The sequence below is a fragment of the Labeo rohita genome, chromosome 16, assembly GCF_022985175.1.
Source record: "Labeo rohita strain BAU-BD-2019 chromosome 16, IGBB_LRoh.1.0, whole genome shotgun sequence".
Taxonomy (NCBI): domain Eukaryota; kingdom Metazoa; phylum Chordata; class Actinopteri; order Cypriniformes; family Cyprinidae; genus Labeo; species Labeo rohita.
In genome coordinates, this window is record NC_066884.1 from 525,754 (window position 1) to 548,705 (window position 22,952).

Consider the following 22,952-nt stretch of genomic DNA (forward strand, 5'->3'; position numbering starts at 1 on the left):
GATGATCAGGATACGACTGGACTGTGTCAGCGACTGTAATCACTCTGTTGTTCTCAGACAGACGGAGGCATTGATTAACTGTGTTCAGATCCGGAGTGAGCTGATGGGAATCTGATGGAGATAAAACACATCAGAATCAGGAATTATGAATCTGTTTGATGTTTTCATGTAGCTGAACTCTTCATGTTCAGTGTATCATCAGTGTCTCAGGTCAGATGAGCAGATATCCTGTGCAAATCATCATTTACATCATCAATTATTAAACTCTTCTTTCACCTTCTACAGGAAGAAAATGAACACACTCAGTGAGTTTTTCTTAGTGAGGTTTTCTTACTGACTTACATTGTAGGAAGTCGTTCCTGGTCCTGGGAACAATGTTGGTGAATGTGACTGTGGAAATCAACAGACATGAACAGTGTGATTCTCATGATCCTGCATCCATTCCTAACACATTTCTAATATGATGTTCTCCATGATATGAGATGATGATGGACTCGTTTCTGAGAGCAGATGAATCTCCAGGACTTTACCTCTGTCTGAGATCTTCTTGAGCTCCTCTTTGCAGAAATCCTCCACTTTGTCTCTCAGCTGATGGACAGATTCTCTCAGACCATCAGAAGAGAAGAGAGAAATGGAGGGATCGTCATTAATGTCTGTAAATTCAGGAGGTGCTGAGAGAGACTGGAAACTCTACAGGAAACAGAAATCAAGTCTCATCAGCTCCACACTTCACCCAATAACCTGCACCAACATCAGATTTGACTTGACAGATCTTTAGTAACTCGCCTCAATCCAGCACTTTCACAGCATCAGATTCATTCTTCTCATATTCATTACATTACATTAGAGCTACATATTCTAGTATTTGATACTTACACTCTATGTGAACTTTCTTGGAAATAGTTTGGATGATAAAACATCTGCTAAGAACATAAATGTCCATCTAACAGCTCAAGTACATCAATGGAGTCTCACTACAATTAGATCAAGTCCACTCAAGTCCACTATGATGGTGTTCTTCTAGATCTGTGTTACCTGCAGGAACTGGATGTGATCTTGTGTGTGTGAAAGCTGCTCCAGCTCAGCGTCTCTCCTTCTCAGATCATTGATCTCCTGCTCCAGTCGCTCCAGTCGTCCTTCATTTCGACTCACCGCTCGCTTTTCCTGATCTCTGATCAGCCGTATCAGCTCAGAGCGGCTTCTCTCAATGGAGCGGATGAGCTCAGTAAAGATCCTCTCACTGTCCTCCACTGCTGTCTGTGCAGAGCGCTGTTAGGACACACAGTGATTCAGGCTTCAGTGGGACTGAAAGAGACAAGAGAGTCTGAACTGAGACTGAGACAAACTTCTCTTCTTCTCCAGACTCACCTTATGAGACTCCACAGCCTCTTTCAGCTCCTGAAGATCTTTCTCTCTTTGCTGGATTCTCTGCTGGAACATCTTCTGTGTCTCCTTCAGCTGCTTCTGCAGGACAAACAGATGATAGGACTGCAGTGTCTTGTTCCCTTCACAGGAACCATGGTTACATATGTAACCTGAGACATTCCCTTCAAGGAAACGGCATACCCACGCTGCCATGCTGAGGGAAGTGCAAGTGAAACACCAAGGCGAGCACTAAGTACCAGCTCCACCCAAGGTGAGGAAGCTGCCCCAATGATGTCCAAGCGGCTGACAGTAACCTATCGCCTCAGCCAAAGGCCTGAGCTATACACCCAAGTACTTACTTGTTAAGGGTTGGGCTGCAGGAGCCTGACCCCCCGGCAGAGCTCAGGCTTGGAATCAAAAGTAAAAGAGATTCCTTTAAAGGAATATAGCCAGTTGTCTAGAGCAACAATCTAGACCTCGGCTCGTCACCCAGTAGCTTACTTCCAGCTCTGCGTGACCTAGCTCAAGACGGTGGCTGGGCAGGCCGTGGCTGTTTAGAAATATTATCAGGGATGCATAGGTTGAGTGTGGCCCAAGTCACTGGGGCTTTACTAACTCAAGAAAGGGTACTAAACTGAACGTTTAATCCCTACCATGTAGGATTTTTGAAAGAACACAAGATGCTAGTGTGCGTTCTTACCAGAACGTGGATTTTAGAATGTACCCAGCTAGCATGAGCACTTAATTACCGTACACAATGCTCAACAAGGCTGTTTCTGACAGGACTCGAGTCCCATGTGACTGCTGTAATCTAAGGAAGCAGTTCCAGTAGGGGCCTGTCGATCTGGACACACTGCATACCGAGGGTCCAACAGCCTGCTGATGTTGACTCGTGAGGCTCTGGGAAGCAGACAATTCCTGAAAACACAATTCCTGACTTAGAGGGAACTTCTAAGCTCTCAGTGAGCAAAACCGTACTCAATGTGACCCTCCATTATGAGGGGAGCACTGCAGCGCTCAATACTGAGCAACCTGAGTGGGGTGTCCCCTGAGCAGAGAAATTCAACTCTTCAGGATAAGAGGAAAACTCGACTGCTCATCAGGGAACTGCATGCTCAAAAGAGACCCTCACTTCATGAGGGGAGCAATATTGGCCTGAACTACAAGCATCCCACCAGAGCTACAACTCCGGAAAGTTAATCAGAGCCATGGGGAGGGGAGGCCTTTCTCTTGACATTAGAGAGGTACTCATTCCCTCCACTTAGGAGTGGAATGCTAACAGAAGACCCTCAGCAAGGGGAGCATTGCCATGTTCATCTGATGTTAGGAGAGACATAACAGGGGCAGAGAAAAAGGGACTAACGACCTAGGCTGCTGCTCTGTGGAGCTCCAGGAAACTAAGGGCCTTCAATACCCGAAGTAGGGTAGTGCAACCTCTTACAATGAGGGGAGCACTGTCCCTGCACACACCAATATGGCGAAAAACATTGGGTGGCAGCAAGCGGCCATCTTATCTGATGAAGTTGTCATGGAGCTCAAAGTGGAAAGCTCAGCCCCAATAACCGAGGCAAGCATTCAGCAGCCTTAAAGTGGTTACCTAGCTTTCAGTGGAGAGGAGAACCTACCTGTTCTGCCCAAGGACAATCACCATCTCAACGAAAGTACCAAAAACCCCACTGTGCCACCGTCTTAGCCCGGTTTCATGGCAGGTGCAAACTCGTGTTCCATAACCTCATCATACAGCTCATCATACACAGGGCAGGAGGATTGAGAGGGTTTAGATTCAACTTCCTCCTCCTCATCCAACATCTCCTGCTCTTCCTGGCCAGAGCCCAGCAGAGCACTGGCTGCCAGATCAGACGAGGGAGATCGCATCGTTATCCAGCAGCTTGCTCTCTTCCCCAACCAATGAGCCCTTTATCCAGCTTATTGGCGAGGTCCACCTGCGATCCCAAAGAGCTCAGTTTCCTCAGTTGCCTCAGCAGCAGCAGGTCCTCAACCACAGGGGCCAGATGGTTGCCCCATTTTTCTCGAAAAGAGGGACAAACGAGAGCGGAGCTTCTTCATAGAAAGACGCTGTGCCCGCAAACTAACCCCTCGAGGACACTGCGTGCGTCCTCCTCACCCAAACTTATGATGCAAAAATTGTGTGTGTGTCATCAGGTGTCAGTTAGCGGGGACACGGATCTGCACACTTCTTAAATGTTTTGCCAGCGCTTGCCATTATAAGGTAAGAGAGATAAGCTTACCAAAAATGCACAGCTTCAAACAAAACCCTAAAGGCGAAGAAGATGATGATGTGTCCTTTTATACTGTGGTCGCACCAGCAGTGACAGTCATGCCAGAAGTGACATCATAGGCTGTCGCCGGCCAATGTTACTGTCGTTTTGAATGCAGGCTTCAGACACTGGTCATGAGAAAGACTTCCCTATGGTAATCCCCTAGAGGATGCAGTTCGATGTTCCCTCGGAAGGGAGCTACTGCTACTAAATCATCATGTGAACAGATAGGATAAGGCAGTTTAAAGGTTACTTATTTGAACTGATAAACAATGGCTTCAGGTTCAAACTCCAGAACTGATGATTGGTTACAATCATCATATAAGTGATTAAGTCTAAGGATTATAAAGTGAAACTGACACAGACTTAGAGCTTCACACTGACAATGCTTCTGCTGTGTAGCAGAGTTTGTATTTTGACTGACGAATGTATATATTTTGTCAAAGAACGGGTGAATATCTCACTCCATTATTTTAAATTACAGTGCTTTTTCAGCAAACAGTGAAACTCTACTTGCAGCTGCTGTTCGTTTCTGCTGTGGTGTGCAGTGTGAATGCTGTAAGATGTTAATATGGGTGTTGATATAAACTCATATGAAACGAATATCAGCAATATTTCATCAGTGTCTAGTTTTAAATACCTGTTTCTCTGTCCTCTGTGCTGCAGCTGATACAGTGTCGTGGTTTTTATGTTCATCCATACACAGCACACATATACATTTCTGGTCAGTGCGACAGAAAACCTCAAAGATCTTCTCATGTTTCTGGCAGATCATCTCCTGCAGACGTCCAGGGGCATCAATCACTTTGTGTGGCTTACGTGAATGAAATTCCTCATGACGGTCAAAATGAGTTTGACAGTAAGATTCCAGACACACCAGACAGGACTTAATGGCTTTGTATTTTGTTCCAGTACAGACGTCACACTGCACATTTCCAGCTCCAGCGTCATAGTCAGCAGGAAGTTTGGTCTTCTTCAGTTTCTCCACTACTTCAGTCAGCATGGTGTTTGTAGATAAATCAGGTCTTGGTCTGAAGGTCTGTCTGCACTGAGGGCAGCTGTAGACTCTCATCTGATCCTCCTGATCCCAGCAGTCTGTAATACAGCTCTTACAGTAACTGTGTCCACACTGGATGGTCACTGGATCCTTCAGGAGATCCAGACACACTGCACACATGAACTCATCCTGAAAAACTCTGGCTTCTGCCATTTTACTGCATGAATACAGAGCCAAACACACAACAGCTCAGCGACATATCAGTTTCTCTTTCCCTGAACTGATGAGTTTAAATACATTGCTGGTTCTGTGTTTAAGTGACGTGTGTAAAACAGGTGTGTCTGTGAGTCTGTAAAGCTCCTGTAGAGTTTAGTTTCGACACACCTGACTTTTATTAACCCATAATCAGAGTTTGGTCTCTGAACTTAACCCATCCAAGTGCACACACACACATGATTAATCCTATTTCTTCACATCTTCTTCAAACAATCTCTCCTACACTCTTGCCAGCACTTACACACATCATCAACACGTCTCTCCTAACAGGAACTTTCCCCACTACATTCAAGCAAGCTCAGTTAACCCACTGCTCAAAAAATGTACATCAAACACCTCACTTATAGAGAGCTACAGACATGTCTCTCGCCTTCCATTCATAGCAAAAACACTTGAGTAAATTGTTTTCAACCAGGTATTGTTATTTCTTTCACTTTCTTTCAAGTGGCCATTAAGCTGAGATTGCAATACTGTTAGATTGCAAAAACTGATTCCAAATCAGCGTTTTTCATTCTGCTGGATTTGTCTGCCACGTGTGATATTGTAAGTCATTAGATCCTTCTGTCCACCCTGGGTATCACAGGAATTTCACTTCTCTGGTTTAAATCCTGTCTAAATGTCAGGTCTTTCAGGGTGTCCTGGGGAGGGGAGGTATCCAAAGCACATCAACTGGTCACTGGGGTTCCTCAGGGATCAGTTCTTGGATCCCACCTCTTTTCCATATATACTACATCACTGGGACATTTCTAGGCTGGACTACTGCAATGCTCTTCTGGCTGAACTTCCATCATGCATAATCAAACCTTTATAAATGATTTAGAATGCAGCAGCATGATTGGTCTTTAACAAGCCCAAAAGGGTCCACGTCACACCTCTCTTTATCTCCCTGCGCTGATTGAAACTCGCATCAAGTTTGAGACATTGATGCTTCCTTATAGAACAAGCCACAGGGTCAGCACTCTTCTCCTTCCACTCAATCTTATTTATCTGCATCCCCTTCGAATGTCTGAGAAGTGAGCAACACCTTGTACCATCACAGAGAGGCTCAAAATCACTTTCCAGAACATTTTTGTTAACCATTCCTGGCTGATGGAATGACAAGTTTAAAATGACACCTAACAACTCATCTCTTTCCTCCTTCAACATTTGACCGCATCCTAAAACAGTAACTAAAACAAAAAAAGAAAATAAAATTAATTAAAAATAAAAACTTTGCTTTCTGTTCCCTTAACGCCCCCTTTCTAGCTTCTAGCTAATTTGAACAGTCGAGAGGTCAACAGAGCTGCTGATTGTCACACGCGCTCAGTGACTCTGAGAGGAATAATGTGAGGAATATCTGGAGCAGGAATAAAGCAGCACTGAGGAATATTCGCGTTTGATTTGATCCGTCATGAGTTTATAAAACATCTTCCGAACAGCAGGAATCATGGAGAGACTCTCAGCGCTGCTGCTGCTGCTCATCACAGTCTCAGGTGAGTCTCAGCTTTTACTCTTTCTCTCCTCAGAACTCCTTCATCAGCAGCGACGCTTTGTTTGTTGGATTTGGGTTTATTGATGTTTTGGGAAATATCAGTACAGTAGATCAGAAATAATAACTGAGTCTCTGATAATGTGAATTTTGCTGCTCATATGCAAATGAGTCTTGTGTAATTAACAGAGTCGTTCATTAAGACTTTAATGACTTCAGTTATACTGTAGTTAATCTGATCCCATTGTTGAATCATTTGATTTATTTTCACTCAGAAGGGGAGAAATTTATATTGATTTGATATGTTGATCATTTATTGTTAATTTTGTTCTTATATTAGTGCTGCAGCTAACAGTGATTTGATAAATAATCTGTTGATTATTTTTCGGGTTGATCAGATTTAAAAGCATTTTATTAAATGTATGTTGTCTTGTAGTCCTTCAAAATATTGAGACTATATGGGTTGTTGACGTTACGTGGCATTTTCACTGTCCCATAAAAATGAATATAATTAATACTGTTGTTATTTAAAATGCAGTAAATGGTTAAACATTTATTTGTCCTATATGGACATATTATAAAAGTTGTGCATGTTTTTTTTTTTTTGAGCCATATCTCAAAATTGTCCTATGGTGTGACTGTCTCAAGCATGGTTCAATAAATTACTATTACAATTAATTTTAATAAATGAAAAAGAAAAGCATAAAAATGTTAATAAATACATCCAGCATAATTGTAGAAGTGTCTATTTTAGTAAATGGCAATAATTTTTTTCATCCATTTATTTCTGAAAGTTTAGGAACTTGATATATTTTGTCTCTGAAAACCATGTCCTCTGGTGTGACACCATATCCCAACTTTAAATTTCAGATCTGGCCAATTTCAGAAAAAAACTTTTATTAGTTGGAGGACCCCATTCATGATCATGTTACTGAAGCCCCCTGTCAAGCCCATAACATGTGCACTTGGTAGATTTCTGTCTCAGAATTGTTCAAATACTTCAAATACCACTACAAAAGTGTTACGTTTTGACCTTTGGTGTGACACCACTAAAAAATATTTTTTAATTAAAAACTTCATGTGAAACTACATAATCATGGAAGATTCTACAAATGTGTCTTCCTTACCGCTAATGACAGGTCAGCTTAGAATAGCAAGGTCATTAATTGACAGAAAAAGGCTGAAACGTCCTATCAGTGTGTCACACCAGAGGACAAGGTCTCTTTAAAGGAGAAGTCCACTTCCAAAACAAAGATTCACACATGTACTCACCCCCTTGTCATCCAAGATGTTCATGTCTTTTTTTCTTCAGAGAAGAAATTGTGTTTTTTGAGGAAAACATTTCAGGATTTTTCTCCATATAATGGACTGATACGGTGCCCTGAGTTTGAATTTCCAAAATGCAGTTTAAATGTGGCTTCAAACGATCCCAAATGCGTTATAAACGATCCCAGTCAAGGAAGAAGGGTCTTATCTAGTGAAACGATTGGTTATTTTCATTAAAATAATGCTATTTATGTACTTTTTAATGTCAAACACTCGTCTTGTCTTACTCTGCCTGGACTGTTTTTGTTCTGGTTCATGTCAGTTAGTGTATGTGGAAAAACTCTCATCTCATGTTCTCCTACAACTTCAACATCGTCCTATATCACTGTTTTACCTTTTTTGTTAAGGGTGTTTGATCTTCTTTGCATGTTCACTTTGCAAACACTGTGTCTGTACTTCTGCAGCGATGTAGGATGATTTTGAAATGATTTTTGAAGTTGAGGGAGAAAATACGATTGGAGTTTTTCAACATACCCCAACTGTCTTGAGCCAGAATACACAGAGTTCAGGGAGAGAAAAACAAGACGAGCATTTGACATTAAAAAGTATTTAAATAGTGTTATTTTAATGAAAATAACTGATCTCTTCGCTAGATAAGACCCTTCTTCCTCGTTCTGGGATCTGGGATCGTTTGAAGCCGTAAGAGAAAAGCCTGCTCACATCGTGTTAAGCAAACCAGAGACCTCTCATGCCAAGCCTGCCAAGCTAAAGCCTGCTCACGTCACACCTGCCAAGCCAAAGCCTGCTCAAGTCACATCCACCAAGCCAAAGTCTGCTCACGTCACGTCTACCAAGCCACAGTTTACTTACGTCACGCCTTCTGCTCCAGGGCCTGCCCACGCCATGCCTGCCGCTCCAAGGCCTGCACCCGTCATGGCCGCCCTTCCAGAGTCTGCACCCATCATGACTGCCAACCTCAAGCCAGTCCACAAGATGGTCGCCATCCCCGAGCCTGTTCACAAGATGGCCACCATCCCCAAGCCTGTTCACAAGATGGCCACCATCCCCGAGCCTGTTCACAAGATGGCCACCATCCCCGAGCCTGTTCACAAGTTGGCCACCATCCCCAAGCCTGTTCACAAGATTGCCACCATCCCCGAGCCTGTTCACAAGATGGCCACCATCCCCAAGCCTGTTCACAAGATGGCCGCCATCCTCAAGCCTGTTCACAAGATGGCCGCCCCGTCCTCGGCCAAGATGGCTGCCACGCTTGAGCCTCATCATGCCAAAATCATCTCAACCGAATCTTATCCCATCATGTCTGCCATACCCAAAACAAAACAATTGATGCCTGTTCCTCCGGTATCAAGTCAAGTCAGGGATGCACTTTCAGTGCTAAGTCAAGTCACAGCTGTTCCCCATGAGTCAAGCCAAGTCACAGCTGTTCTCCATGAGCCAAGCCAAGTTACAGCAGATCTCCATAAGCCAAGTCAAGGTACTGCTGTTGTTCCCGAGTCAAGTCAAGCCACAGCTGATCTTCCTGAGCCAAGTCAAGCCACAACTGACCTTCATGAGCCAAGTCAAGTCACAGCTGTTCTTCACGAGTCGAGCCAAGTCACAGCTGACCTCACTGAGTCAAGTCAAGTCACAGCCGACCTCCCTGAGTCAAGTCAAGTCATGGCAGACCTCCCTGAGTCAAGTCATGGCAGACCTCCCTGAGTCAAGTCAAGTCACGGCAGACATCCCTGAGTCAAGTCAAGAAACAGCTGCGCTCCTAACAGCACCTCTTCATGACATGGCTGCTAGTACAGGGCCTCGCGAAGCCACGGCCGTCCTGCCAGAACCTCACCAGGTCCCGTCTGACCTTCCAAAGCCATGTCACATCTCAGCTGATCCTCTAGAACCTCGTCACATCTCAGCTAACCTCCTAGAGCCTTGTCACGTCTCAGCGGACCCCCCAGAACCTCGTCACGTACCAGCTGACATCCCAAAGCCTTGCCAGGTCTTGTCTCAGCTCCCAAGCCATGCAGAGCCCACACTCCCAAGCCAAATGTCCACAGCGTCCACACCCTCAAGACCAGCAGGCACCCCACTATCTACTGTGCTGCTGGTAATGGCTGTTGCCATTTTGAGCATGTGGGCTACACACTGTGCTCCAGAGGCCTCATCTGACCACGAGCCTGCTCCTGAGGTCTCGTCTGTCCACGAGTCTGTGCCAGAGGCCTCTCCTATCCAAGAATTTGCACCAATGCCTCCAGAGGTGTCAGCTTCCGCTGTAGACCCTCCAAAGGAGGCGGCGTCCATTCATGAACTCACTCCCACGTCGGTCCACGAGTCTGCTCCAGAGATCTTGTCTTACCATGAGTTTGCGCCAATACTTCCTGAGGAGTCAGCATGCACTGTAGAACCTCCTAAGGAGGTGGTGTCCATTATTGAACTCACTGCCACGTCTGACCACGAGTCTGCGCCAAAGCCCCCGGAGGTGGCGGCTCCGGCTGCAGAACCTCCTATGGGGGCGGCGTCCTTCTATGAACTCTCTTCCCACCATGTCACGGCCAAGGAGGCCAATCATGAATTCTCTGCTCATCATGTCACGGCCCAGGCCCTCCAGTGTTCCACTGTCTGCCATTGCTCCACGGCCCAGGTCCTCCAAGTTTCACTATCTACCACTGTCCACGGCCCAGGTCCTCCAGGGTTTCACTGTCTGCCACAGCTCCACGGTCCAAGTCCTCCAAGGTTCCACTGTCTGCCACAGCTCCACGGTCCATGTCCTCCAAGGTTCCACTGTCTGCCACAGCTCCACGGTCCAGGTCCTCCAGGGTTTCACTGTCTGCCACTGATCCACAGTCCAGGTCCTCCAGTGCTTCACTGTCTGTCCCTGCTCCACGATCCAGGTCCACCTCCTCTGCACGGACCTGGCCCTCCGTCCCACCCCCTGTTTTGCCTCTGTTCCCCCACCCTCCTGGACTGTTGTTGTTTTGAGTGCCAGGAGTCACTCCTAGAGGGGGGGACTCTGTAATGCCACGCCAGCAGAAGGAACCCATGGACTGACTGTTACCGCTCCCTCTGCTGCTTCTATGGTTACTTCCTGTTTGGCAGCCATATAAGGAGGGCCATGCCAAACAGGACTCCGCAAAGTATTGTTTTGCCTGAGTGGACTCTACCAAGCGTTTATCCTGTTTCATTGCCTTGTTTTTGCCTTTTCCACGGTTTTGTTTCATTGTCATAGTTTTGTCTTGTTTTTTGCCATAGTTTTTGTCTGGTTTCATAGCCTTGTTCATTTGTTACTTTGGACTGCTCACCGGTATTTTGACCTATTGCCTGTTTTACTGGATTACGCTTTTGCCTTGCCTACGTATTACTGTTTGTTTGGAGATTGACCCTGTCTGTCTTGACTACGTTGTGTTCAATAAAGCTCGCATCTTGATCTATCACGCTTCTCAAGAGTCCTGTTACAGGGAGTAACTATTTACATTTAACAAAAGTATGTAATTTAATTACAAAATAAATGTAACTGTAATTGCGAAGAAACGTTTAATTAAATTACAGTTACTTATGAAAATGTTAACAATTACCAATGGGGTTACATCTGGTTTTCACATACACACACACACACACACACTCAATCTCAACAACTTAACATTTCATTTTTATGCAATGTTCTATTCATTTTTCATTTTTTACCACTGATCTATAAAACAACAAACTTTTACCAACACACAAATAATATGTATTCTACAGTTATCAATTAAATCCATGACAATAAAATCAGTGACTTGTGAAACCGTAAGACAAAAGAACACAAAACACAGAAAAGGGACGGAGCTCCATAACATGAATAATGAGAATGATTTATTGACTTTGTGTGATCATTTGAATTGAAAGATAATTTGATAATTACTGATTCATCATGCAGCTCAAAGCATTATGAGTAGAATCTCTCATCAGTCTATTCTGATTCATCAACACAGTTTCACAGATGATTTATAATTAACACAAAACCCAGGATAGAGCGGCTGAGTGAATGTGGTCTGGACTGTGTGGATGAGGCTCATTGTGTCAGAGACGCTGTAGAAGGACAGAGTTCCTGCACTGTGATCCACATACACTCCTATTCTACTGCTGATGGACTTCACAGGGAGAACAGACTTTATGTTATTGTGTGTGAATGAGCAATTGTCAGGAGAGCAGATCAAACTCCAGGACTGATCATTGCAGCCAAACCCACACTCATTACTCGATCCCTTCCTGCTGATGCTCTTATATGACACTGATATTCGCACACCATAATCTCCACTCCATTCCAGCTCCCAGTAACAGCGTCCACACACACTCTCTCTACACAACACTTGAGCAAACACATTAAATCTGTCTGGATGATCAGGATATGACTGGACTGTGCCAGTGTAAGTAATCACTCTGTTGTTCTCAGACAGACGGAGGTCTTTATGTGCCGTGTTCAGATCCAGAGTGAGCTGATGGGAATCTGATGGAGATAATTATTTAATTGGAGGAATTATGAATCTGAATTTTTCTGCTTGTTTTCTTACTGACTTACATTGTAGGAAGCCGTTCCTGGTCCTGGGATAATTGTTGGTGAATGTGACTGTGGAAATCAACAGACATGAACAGTGTGATTCTCATGATCCTGCATCCATTCCTATCACATTTCTAATATGATGTTCTCCATGATATGAGATGATGATGGACTCATTTCTGAGAGCAGATGAATCTCCAGGACTTTACCTCTGTCTGAGATCTTCTTGAGCTCCTCTTTGCAGAAATCCTCCAGTTTGTCTTTAAGCTGCTGTACAGATTCTCTCAGACCATCAAAAGATATGAGAGAACTGAAGGGATCATCATTTCCGTCTGTAGATTCAGGAGGTGCTGAGAGAGACTGGAAACTCTACAGAAAACAGAAATCAAATCTCATCAGCTCCACACTTCACCCAATAACCTGCACCAACATCAGATTTGACTTGACTGATCTTTAGGCAAAAAAACATCTCTGTTACGTGTGGTAACTCTCATTCCCTGATGGAGGGAACGGAGACAATGTGTCGAGTGATATGACACTAGGAGTCGCTTTTGGGAGCCCAAACACCTCTGACAGTATCTCCCCGAGGGGGGAGAGACACTACAGACATCACATCCTACCTGAAGTGGAGGTAACATGTGAATAATCACCTAAGGACTCACAGAGGGAGTACTACATAGGGAGGATTCTGAGGTGGGCTCCACGTAAGGGGAGACTACCAAAAATTCAGAACCTAGAGACAAGCCTGTCTGAGTGGAAACGCCGCATTTCTAGGGAATATATGTGGGGAATACACACATGGGGCCGCATGAGGAGCCACTACATGTGGAGCACCAACCCAATACAAGAGTTCACAAAAGGCAACCTACCTAGTATTGCATTCTAATAGCAAGTTCCTCCGCTAAACTAGTTCCGTGTAATGTGCTAGAGTGATGGAAAGAGTGGTTCAGGGTTCACCGAAGGAAACTTACTGAACTGAATAAGCTCTAGAGGAAGCGCTACAGCAAGCTCTACACTGTACCAGTCTCCGGAGTCAAAGAGCTTGCAATAAGGACTCTGGAAGACACTGGTTCCATTCACAGATTATAGAACCTGGCAAATGTGTTAGGGTGTAGCACAACCTGCAGCTCTGCAGGTCTCTAGCTCAGATGGGGCTTCAGCATCAGATCGCTCACGCCCGCCCTCCGATGCTGCAGAAGCTCCAAACAAGAGATCAAGCCCGTAATAGGATGAGCTATTAAAGTCATCTGGAAGCTTGACCGGTGAACACAGGGGACGAGCGGCCTGCGGGGATTTACCCGGCAAGGCTTCGTTCATTTCCCCCCTGTGCACATCGCTGCGGCCTCATACTCAGAAGTAGGAGGACCGGAACGGGAAGCAGTTGAAGTGAGTCGCAGCTTCTTCGTAAAGAACGCAACTCTCGAGTGGAGCGTATTCAAGGGCATCTCCTCGCAAGCCTGACATGAACCCTTCAGTGTGGTCACGGCCTAAACACTGAAAACAACAGTCGTGCTGATCGTTTAGGGAAAAGCAACCAGAAGGACATGGATGGAAAGGCATGTTGTAAACACACAAACTAATCGTGTAGCTTTTTCAGAGAAAATTGCTCTTTCAAAGGAAAATTTTCTCTTTAAGATCACCGTCAAAGCACCCAGGGGAACTCTAACAACACAACTGCGCTTGAGAAGGGAGAGACTGCTGCCCGTGCCATAGAGCAAACAACGAAGAGGTGAATGGCGCTGCTTCCAACAAAGAGACATTTGGCTCCAAAAAACAGAACGAGTGAGCAGATGCCACGCTGGCCTGTTTATACCTGGATGTCACGGGCATGACCAGCTATGCAAGGAGGTCAAAAGTTGTTGAACTGCTGGTGTCGCTAGTGGTGTTTAACAACTAAATGTATCTTCCAGAAGAAAGAGCAGGATCTGGCATAAGTAAATTATGATGGTGTTCTTCTAGATCTGTGTTACCTGCAGGAACTGGATGTGATCCTGTGTGTGTGAAAGCTGCTCCAGCTCAGCGTCTCTCCTCCTCAGATCATTGATCTCCTGCTCCAGTCGCTCCAGTCGTCCTTCAGCTCCACTCACCGCTCGCTTTTCCTGATCTCTGATCAGTCGTATCAGCTCAGAGCGGCTTCTCTCAATGGAGCGGATGAGCTCAGTAAAGATCCTCTCACTGTCCTCCACTGCTGTCTGTGCAGAGCGCTGTTAGGACACACAGTGATTCAGGCTTCAGTGGGACTGAAAGAGACAAGAGAGTCTGAACTGAGACTGAGACAAACTTCTCTTCTTCTCCAGACTCACCTTATGAGACTCCACAGCCTCTCTCAGCTGCTGAAGATCTTTCTCTCTCTGCTGGATTCTCTGCTGGAACGTCTTCTGCGTCTCCTTCAGCTGCTTCTGCAGGACAAACAGATGATAGTGAATGTCACAGAAAACTACTGCCACTAAATCATCATGTGAACAGATGAATCCAGTAAAGGAAACAGACTCAGATGTAGAGCTTCACATTGACTGTTTCTGCTGTGTAGAGGAGCTTGTATTTTGACTGATGAAAGTATATATTTTGGCAAAGAACAGGTGAATAGTTCACTCTATTTTATGTTTTTGAACCAAAGCCTATTTCATGAAAGATTGTGTTGATAAAGGTTTCCGTTGCATTTTCAGCAAACAGTAAAACTCGTCTTGCAGCTGTTGTTCATTTCTGCAGTCTTGTGCAGCGTGTAATGCTTTAAGCTGTTAATATGGTGCCGATATAAACACATTAAATGAGTGTCAGCAATATTTCTCAAGGATCTTCTCATGTTTCTGGCAGATCATCTCCTGCAGTCGTCCAGTGGCATCAGTCACTTTGTGTTTCTTTTCTTTAAACCAGCTCTCATGTTGTTCAAGGTGATTCTGACAGTAAGAGTTCAGACACATCAGACAGGACTTGACGGCTTTGTATTTTGTTCCAGTACAGACGTCACACTGCACATCTCCAGCTCCAGCGTAACAGTCAGCAGGAAGTTTGGTCTTCTTCAGTTTCTCCACCACTTCAGCCAGCATGGTGTTTGTAGCTAAAGCAGGTCTTGGACTGAAGGTCTGTCTGCACTGAGGGCAGCTGTAGACTCTCATCTGATCCTCCTGATCCCAGCGGCCTGTAATACAGCTCTTACAGTAACTGTGTCCACACTGGATGGTCACTGGATCCTTCAGGAGATCCAGACACACTGAACACAAGAACTCGTCCTGAAAAACTCTGGCTTCTGCCATTTTACTGCATGAATACAGAGACACAAACACACAAAAGCTCAACCACACTTCACTTTTTTTTTTTGCTCTGAGCACATGTGTTTCCTGTTTCCTAGCTCTGTGTTTGAGGTACACAGTATTGGGGAGTAACTAGTTACATGTAATTTAATTACAAAATAAATGTAATTGTAATTAGTTACAGTTACTGATAAAAAAACATTTGATTAAATTACAGTTACTTTTGAAAACAGTTTCAAAGGTGGTTACATCTGATTTCTTTTCACACCCACACACCCAAATACAGACAGTGTTAGATATCATTGTTTCCTGTCATAGGTATGCAAAGATTTGATTTCAAAAACAGTATGTCTCATAGCTATTGAACTATTTCTTGTTATGCTTTTAAATCTGTATTAACTCTCAAAGTAAATAGAGGTGCTAAAGTCTGATTTTGTGGTGGTTGTGCTTTAAATTAAATTTTATAATCTTAATTCAAGTGGTGAAGGCATTTTAAAGTCAGTGTTGAGCGGTATTGAAGGTTAACCCAGCCTGGTTTAAATGTTTAAAACTGATTAACAGTTGAAAACATTAGAAATGTAGAAAAGTAATCAAAATGTAATCATCAGTTATATTAATAAAGCATTTCGAAATAGTTACACTACTTAGAGGGTAACTTGTAATCTGTAACCTGTTACATTTGCAAAGTAAACAACACTGGAGGTATCTGTGTAAAACAGTTTTGACAGTATGACTATGCAGGCATTATGATTATTTAGTGGTTTACACTTATTCCTTAAATCTTGTATTATAAATAGAAAAGGTGTTAATTTTATAAAAAATAAGAATAAACTCAAACATGAATAAACACTAATTTACAACAGCAAATGTCATGGTATTATCATCTGATCCATCCCAGTACCTGTGTGTAAGGGGCGTGTTCTTGTCTCCAGCTGTTCTCTGATTGGCTGGTGACGCGTGGCCCCGCCCCAGCTGGAGTCGAGAGGTCAACAGAGCTGCTGATCGTCACACGCGCTCAGTGACTCTGAGAGGAATAACGTGAGGAATATCTGGAGCAGGAATAAAGCAGCACTGAGGAATATTCGCGTTTGATTTGATCCGTCATGAGTTTATAAAACATCTTCCGAACAGCAGGAATCATGGAGAGACTCTCAGCGCTGCTGCTGCTGCTCATCACAGTCTCAGGTGAGTCTCAGCTTTTACTCTTTCTCTCCTCAGAACTCCTTCATCAGCAGCGGTGCTTTGTTTGTTTGTTTGGTTGGTTTATTGATGTTGTGGAAAAATATCAGTATAATAGACCAGAACTAACAACACTGTTCATTTCATTGATTCAGTCTCTGATAATGTGAATATTGCTGCTCATATAAATGAGTGTTGTGTTATTAGTGGAGTCATTCATTAGAGCTTTAATGAGTTCAGTTATCAGTCATTAATTCATCTGATCCCATTGTCGAATCATTTACTTAATTCTCACTTCATATTCACTTCATTCATTTTTCTTATCACTTAGAAGGAGAGAAATTTACATTGATTCAATGCTAGATTCATAATTTATCGTTAAGTTTATGCTCATGTATATATTAGTGCTGCAACTAACAGTGAATTTGATAAATAATCTGTAAGTTAGTTGTTTGATTAATCATATTTAAAAGCATTTTATAAATGTGTTGCCTATTGTTCTTCAAAATATTGAAAATATAATAAGCTTTAGATTGATTGTTAAGACAGGACAATATTTGGCAGAGATGCAACTAATCTGGAATGAATATATTGAGGAAAATCACCTTTAAATTTGTCCAAATTAAGTTATTATGCATATTACTAATCAAAAAGTTTTTGATATATTTACGGTAGGAAATTTACAAAATATCTTCATGGAACATGATCTTTACTTAATATCCTAATGATTTTTGGCATAAAAAAAAATCATTTTGACTCATACAGTGTATTGTTGGCTATTGCTACAAATATACCGCAGCTACCTAAGACTGGTTTTGTGGTCCAGGGTCACATATATACAGTTTTTGATACATAAATGTTTTGATGTAGGAGGTTTTATATATAATTTCAATTATAAAATACAAATATTTTGTTAGAATGACTCTCTATTAGCTCAATGATTCAGATGATTCCGAGTCGCTGCAGGAGCTTCTGCTGAAGTTCATGGTCATGAGAGTGAGACAGACAGACCTGAGGCAGACATTGACCCTGACCTTTGACCTGACCCTCATTTTCATATGACTGGGCCTTTAGGGTCGGGGTCAGACCGGGTGGGGGTTTGATTGAGATCTCATTATAAGGGCCCGTAATCCTGTGTGGCAGCTGCTGAAAACAAACACACACACATACACACACGCACACTCTCACAGGCCGCACAGGGTCACGGGGTTAATCCAAAAGATCTACACCGTCTGTGGTCAAACACTCTCTCTCTCTCTTTCTCTGTGTGTTTGCGTCTGAACACACACACACACACACACACACACACAGACAGACACGTGAGCAGCGACTGATTCATTTTCCTAATTAGCACCAGAATCTATTCAGCACTGTGGGAACCAGATCAGTGTCATGAATATGATAATTTGTTAGTGGAGACACACGCACACACACTCTATCTCTCTCTCTCTCACACACACACACACATGCATACACTCTCACAAGCACAAAATGAAATGTGCATACGATAGAATATCACACCATCTCTCCAGCAGTATTCATACTTCTGATGTCTCACTCTCATTAATGAGTGTTAATTGAGACAGACGAGCCGCTGTAAGTCTCATTAGACGCTCGATTCTCCCGCTGAGAGTCTGAAAGCGTGAAGAATCAGAACAGACTCTGAGTTCAGACGACTCTATCAGACTCTATACACACATTCACTCCATCCTCATCCTGACAGGTGAGAATAATAGAGCAGCGATTAAACTCTTAAATCACACAAAATAAAGTCTGGGAATCGCATCATTATCCAAACATGTGACTCTCACACTGCTGGATAAAAGTCTGGAACAATTAAGATTGTTTATTGCTTCTGAAAGAAGTCTCTTCTGCTCACAAAGGCTGCGTTTATTTGTTAAAAAACTGTTAAAAATAGTGAAATATTATTACAGTTTCAAACAGCTGTTTTCTACGTGAGTATCTGTTAAACTTGAATTTATTTCTGTGATACGCAGCTGAATTTTCAGCATCATTACTCCAGTCTTCAGTGTCACATGATCCTTCAGAAATCATTCTAATATGCTGATTTGCTGCTCAAGAAACATTTCTGGTTATTTGCAATGTTGAAAACAGTTGCGCTGCACAATATTTTTGTGGAAACCGTGAGACATTTTTATTTTTGAAAGTAGAAAAGATCAAAAGAAACAGCATTTATTTGAAATAGAAATATTTTGTAACATTATAAATATTTTACTGTCACTTATGATCACTTTAATGCATCCTGAAGCAGCACAGAGAGGATCTGTGATGCTTCACTAATAGATTCAGCTCATTCGACTGCGGCCTGTGATTTTTCTCCTAAATAAGTGTTGGTATAATAAGTTCTGTCCTCGGGTCACATGGTCAGACAGACGAATATTTGACATTCAGATTTGTCCCGTCTGAGCAGCAGATGCCACGGAGACGGCATTAATGCAGTGTGTGACGTGTTTATTGGCCGATGAAGTTCACGGCCACTCCAGAGACAATGAAGAAAGCGGGAGGAGGAGCGGCTGATTCTCTCATGACCTTTAGGATCTGAGGTCACGGTGTGCCGGTGGGGGCGGAGCTGCTCTCTGAACCCCGTGGGGAGGGTTTACATCCAGTGTTTACGGCTGAAGATGGGCCGCTATTGTGAGGAGGAGTGCAGTTTCAGACGCTCCAGTCCGTCTCATTCAACACTAAAGCATTCAAAGTTACAAAGTCTCTGGAGTTTGAGTTCTTGAAGCAAACATTGCTGAATCTGATCCAGCGCAGTTCTAGGCCTAACCATAGTACATTTACTGCATACACTCTTAAAAATAAAGTTTTTATTGGCATCGATGGTTCCATGAAGAACCTTGAACATCCATGGAACCTTTCAAATACAAAAAAGGTTCTTTATAGTGGAAAAAGGTTCTTTTTTAAAATGTTTTTCAGAATGGTTGTTTTCAGAACTGTTCACTGAAAGGTTCTTCAGGGAACCAAAAATGGTTCTTCCATGGCAAAAAAAAACCCCTTTGGAGCTGTTATGTTCAAGACTGTAGTGCATTGTGGGATACCATACAATCAGAATCCACCCGACTTTACGGCATATGAGTGTTTAAAGCAGCAGACGTTAACATTATCGTCCTGGATGCTAATATAGTTATCGCTATAGTTTGATATAGTTCCATAACGTCCATTGGCGAGAATATAACTAATATAGTTATCATATTTATCATTATAACTATATTTGGGTTTACACCAACAGTAGTTACTGTTATAGTTATCGTCCATCTGTGTGAACACTAATATAGTCGTTGTTATATTGTTGGTTCAGGCTCAAATATAGTTACCGTTATAACTGTTGTCATAGTTATTGTCATATTTATTGTTATTTAATTATAGCTATTGTTATAGATTTTATTATAGTTATTTTTCATTGGTGTGGATGCAAACATGGTTATTGTTATCAGTACAAGTTTCGTCATAGTTTTCATGGGTTGTGTGGTGCGAATTTAGCTATTGTTCTAGTTAGGATTATATATATTGTTATAGTTTTCAGTATAATTATCATCTGCTTGTGTGGACACTAATATAGTTATTGTTTTAGTTATGGTTTTAGTTTTTGTTATGATTCCAATTATCGTCTGTTTGGATGCTAATAGTTTTCATCATAGTTTTCGCTATGATTATAGTTATCGTTATAGTTATTGTATGTTTGTTTAAACGTTAATAGTTGTAGTTATTGTTATAGTTATCATTGGTTTGTTTAAGCGCTAATAGTTATAGTTATCGTTATAATTATCGTTATAGTTATTTTCTGTTTAAGCGCTAGTAGTTATAGTTATCGTTATAGTTATCATCTGTTTAAGCGCTTATATAGTTATTGTTATGATTACAGTTATCATTGTAGTTTTCGTCTGTTTGTTTAAATGCTTATAGTTATCGTCATAATTATTGTTATAGTTAATTTCTGTTTGTTTAAGCACTAATAGTTATAGTTATGATTAGGGCTGCACAATTAATCAAATTTCTAACTGTGATTACAATTACAGATGCCACAATTATGTAATCGTTAAAACAATTACAAAAAAATCTAATAAAATAAATGCACTTACATTATTCTGCTTGCTTAAGAGGTGTGTATGTGTGTGTGAGAGAATCTTAAGGATTTTTTTTTCATTGTTTTAATTTTTTAATTTTGTAAATTTTTAATTTAAAGAAGAAACTATATATAAAAATGTGGCAAGCGGTTGCTTCAAACAATGAAAAAATAGCTTTGCTTCAAGGCTATTCAAAACATCATTCAATGTAAATTGTGGTAATCGTAAATAATAATCACAATTACATTTTCAAGGTAATAATCCACAATTATGATTTTTGTCATAATTGTGCAGCCCTAGTTATGATTATAGTTATCATTCGTTTAAGCACTGATAGTTATATTTATCGTTATGTTTATAGTTATCATTGTAGTTTAAGCTCTGATATTTATAGTTATTACGATTATCGTTATTGTTATCATCTGTTTAATTTTGAACATTAATTGTTATAGTCATCGTTATGATTATAGTTATTGTCTGTTAGTTTGGATGCTAATAGTTATTGTTATGATTATACTTATCGTAATAGTTATTGTCTGTTTGTTTAAGCGCCAATAGTTATCATTATGATTACAGTAATCATCTATTTGTTTGGGCGCTTTTGTTATTGTTATAATTTTCATTATGATTATAGTTGCTGTTATAGTTTTCATTATACTGCAGTTATTGTCCATTTTTGTGGACACTAATATAGCTAAAATGATAGTTTTTGTTATTAGTAATCTTTAGTTATAGTTGTTGTATACCCTATTCTTGTGAATCGCTGCTAAATCCCATGATTCCAGGAGGATCCTGTGTGAGAGCTTGATGAGGTTTGTGTGATTCCTATCAGAGAGAATCTGATGGACAGACTGAAGTTCACCTGGTCTGAGGAGACCCCGACTCATGTTCTGAGGTCAGACTCCGGTCCAGATGCCAGACGAGCGCAGAGGTGCAGGAGTCTGGTTTTTCCGTGCGAGCGCGTTCAAGTTCAAGTGTGACTGGAGTGTTTTGTTGTGCGTTTGGCAGCTGCGAGGGGGCGGCGTGCGGCGCGTTTGACTGATGCGGTGGCATGGGAAAGTCACCCTCGCGCAGCGCCACGGGGCGGAGGAGGGGCAGATGGCTCTTCAGACGGGGCAGGAATGATGGGCCGGGGCAGATCTGGAGGGTGTGTTTGTGGGGGGGGTGGGGTGGGGCCGCATTGTGTGGCTGTTTTGGGCTGATGGAGGGTTTTGTGTGTGTTTGTGTGAGTGCTTCTGAAAGAGCCATCAATCAGACGGCCCAAAGTCAAGTTTAAGTTCAGTGGAGATGAATCACTTTGATTTAAGACGCTCTAAATCCAGCCAGCCCTGCCTCCATCACATCAGCAACTCAAGCACAAGACAAACACCAGCTACTGATGCAAAAGTGTGTTTGAGAACTAAATAAACTTCATGAATTCTGTAAGAATGTGAATATCTGTTCAGAAATTCACTTTAAGGAGTTTAACATTTTGTTTGCAGTTTTAATCAACATTTAAGGTCTGTTTGTGTGGTCCCAATAACTATAGAGGTAACTGTAATTATAACTATACACATTTTGTTTGTGGTTTTATTGGGTGTGTGAGGTGTGCTTAAAACAAGAATACATTTCTGCCAATAGGGTTGCAAAAGAGAGAAAAATTCCCAGTCAATTTCAAGAAACGTTTCAGAATTTTTGGAAATTTTCAGCGAGGTTTTCTTAACCCCTTTGCAACTCTTACAACAGCAATAACCACAATGAGACTACAGTATAACACCTCTATAAAGATTACAATAACTACTTTATCGTTCACACCAGCAGCAAGTGTAATTTTAACTGTAACACGTGTACAAATGTTTTGTTTGTGTGTTTTTTGGATGTGTGAGGTCAGTTTTTTTTTTTTTATGCTTGAGAATAAAATGCCAATGGGATCAGAAAATTAAAATTTTGAATCAAGTTTATTTTTCTTACCTCATTGATAGATGTTTGTTAGTGTTTTTATCAGAAACTCACTTCATTTTCCAGTTTCATTTCAATTCAGTGTTTCAATTCAGTTTCAATTTTCATTTTTCTTCTCATGTAAATGTATCTATGATTTAAGAATGTTTAGATATTTGTCCTGGAAAACACAGATAAAAATACTGAGGAAGAACATTGCTTTTTGCAGTGAATATATGTGACCCTGGAGCACAAAACCAGTCTTAAGTATCACGGGTATATTTGTGGCAATAGCAAAAAAATACATTGTATGGGTCAAAATTATCGAT

At 41.9% G+C, this 22,952-nt stretch overlaps 3 protein-coding genes across 5 annotated transcripts in view; 1 reads left to right on the top strand and 2 right to left on the bottom strand.

The window, feature by feature from the left end:
- Positions 1 to 22,952, top strand: part of LOC127178161 (immunoglobulin superfamily DCC subclass member 3) — a 46,756-nt gene that overhangs the window by 9,863 nt on the left and 13,941 nt on the right. The window contains exon 1 of one of the 3 annotated variants that reach the window (XM_051130857.1): positions 6,249 to 6,389. The exons of 1 other annotated variant lie outside the window; for it this stretch is intronic. The gene's annotated coding sequence lies outside the window, so the exon portion shown is untranslated. Of the gene's footprint in view, positions 1 to 6,248; positions 6,390 to 16,457; positions 16,625 to 22,952 lie in introns of those variants that run through there. One more of the 3 variants, XM_051130856.1, reaches the window with a different exon arrangement.
- Positions 213 to 4,860, bottom strand: LOC127178191 (E3 ubiquitin/ISG15 ligase TRIM25-like). The gene is made up of 6 exons (XM_051130907.1): positions 4,285 to 4,860; positions 1,369 to 1,464; positions 1,036 to 1,269; positions 531 to 690; positions 343 to 390; positions 213 to 228 (listed from the first exon to the last, which is right to left on the bottom strand). Coding segments are annotated over exons 1-6 (1,110 nt in total). The 5' UTR covers positions 4,855 to 4,860; the 3' UTR covers positions 213 to 226.
- LOC127178556 (tripartite motif-containing protein 16-like) lies at positions 11,590 to 13,505 on the bottom strand. Its single transcript, XM_051131506.1, has 5 exons — positions 13,310 to 13,505; positions 12,851 to 12,903; positions 12,398 to 12,557; positions 12,210 to 12,257; positions 11,590 to 12,137 (listed from the first exon to the last, which is right to left on the bottom strand). The coding sequence occupies exons 1-5, from the start codon at positions 13,503 to 13,505 to the stop codon at positions 11,614 to 11,616; spliced, it is 981 nt and encodes a 326-aa protein (XP_050987463.1). The 3' UTR covers positions 11,590 to 11,613.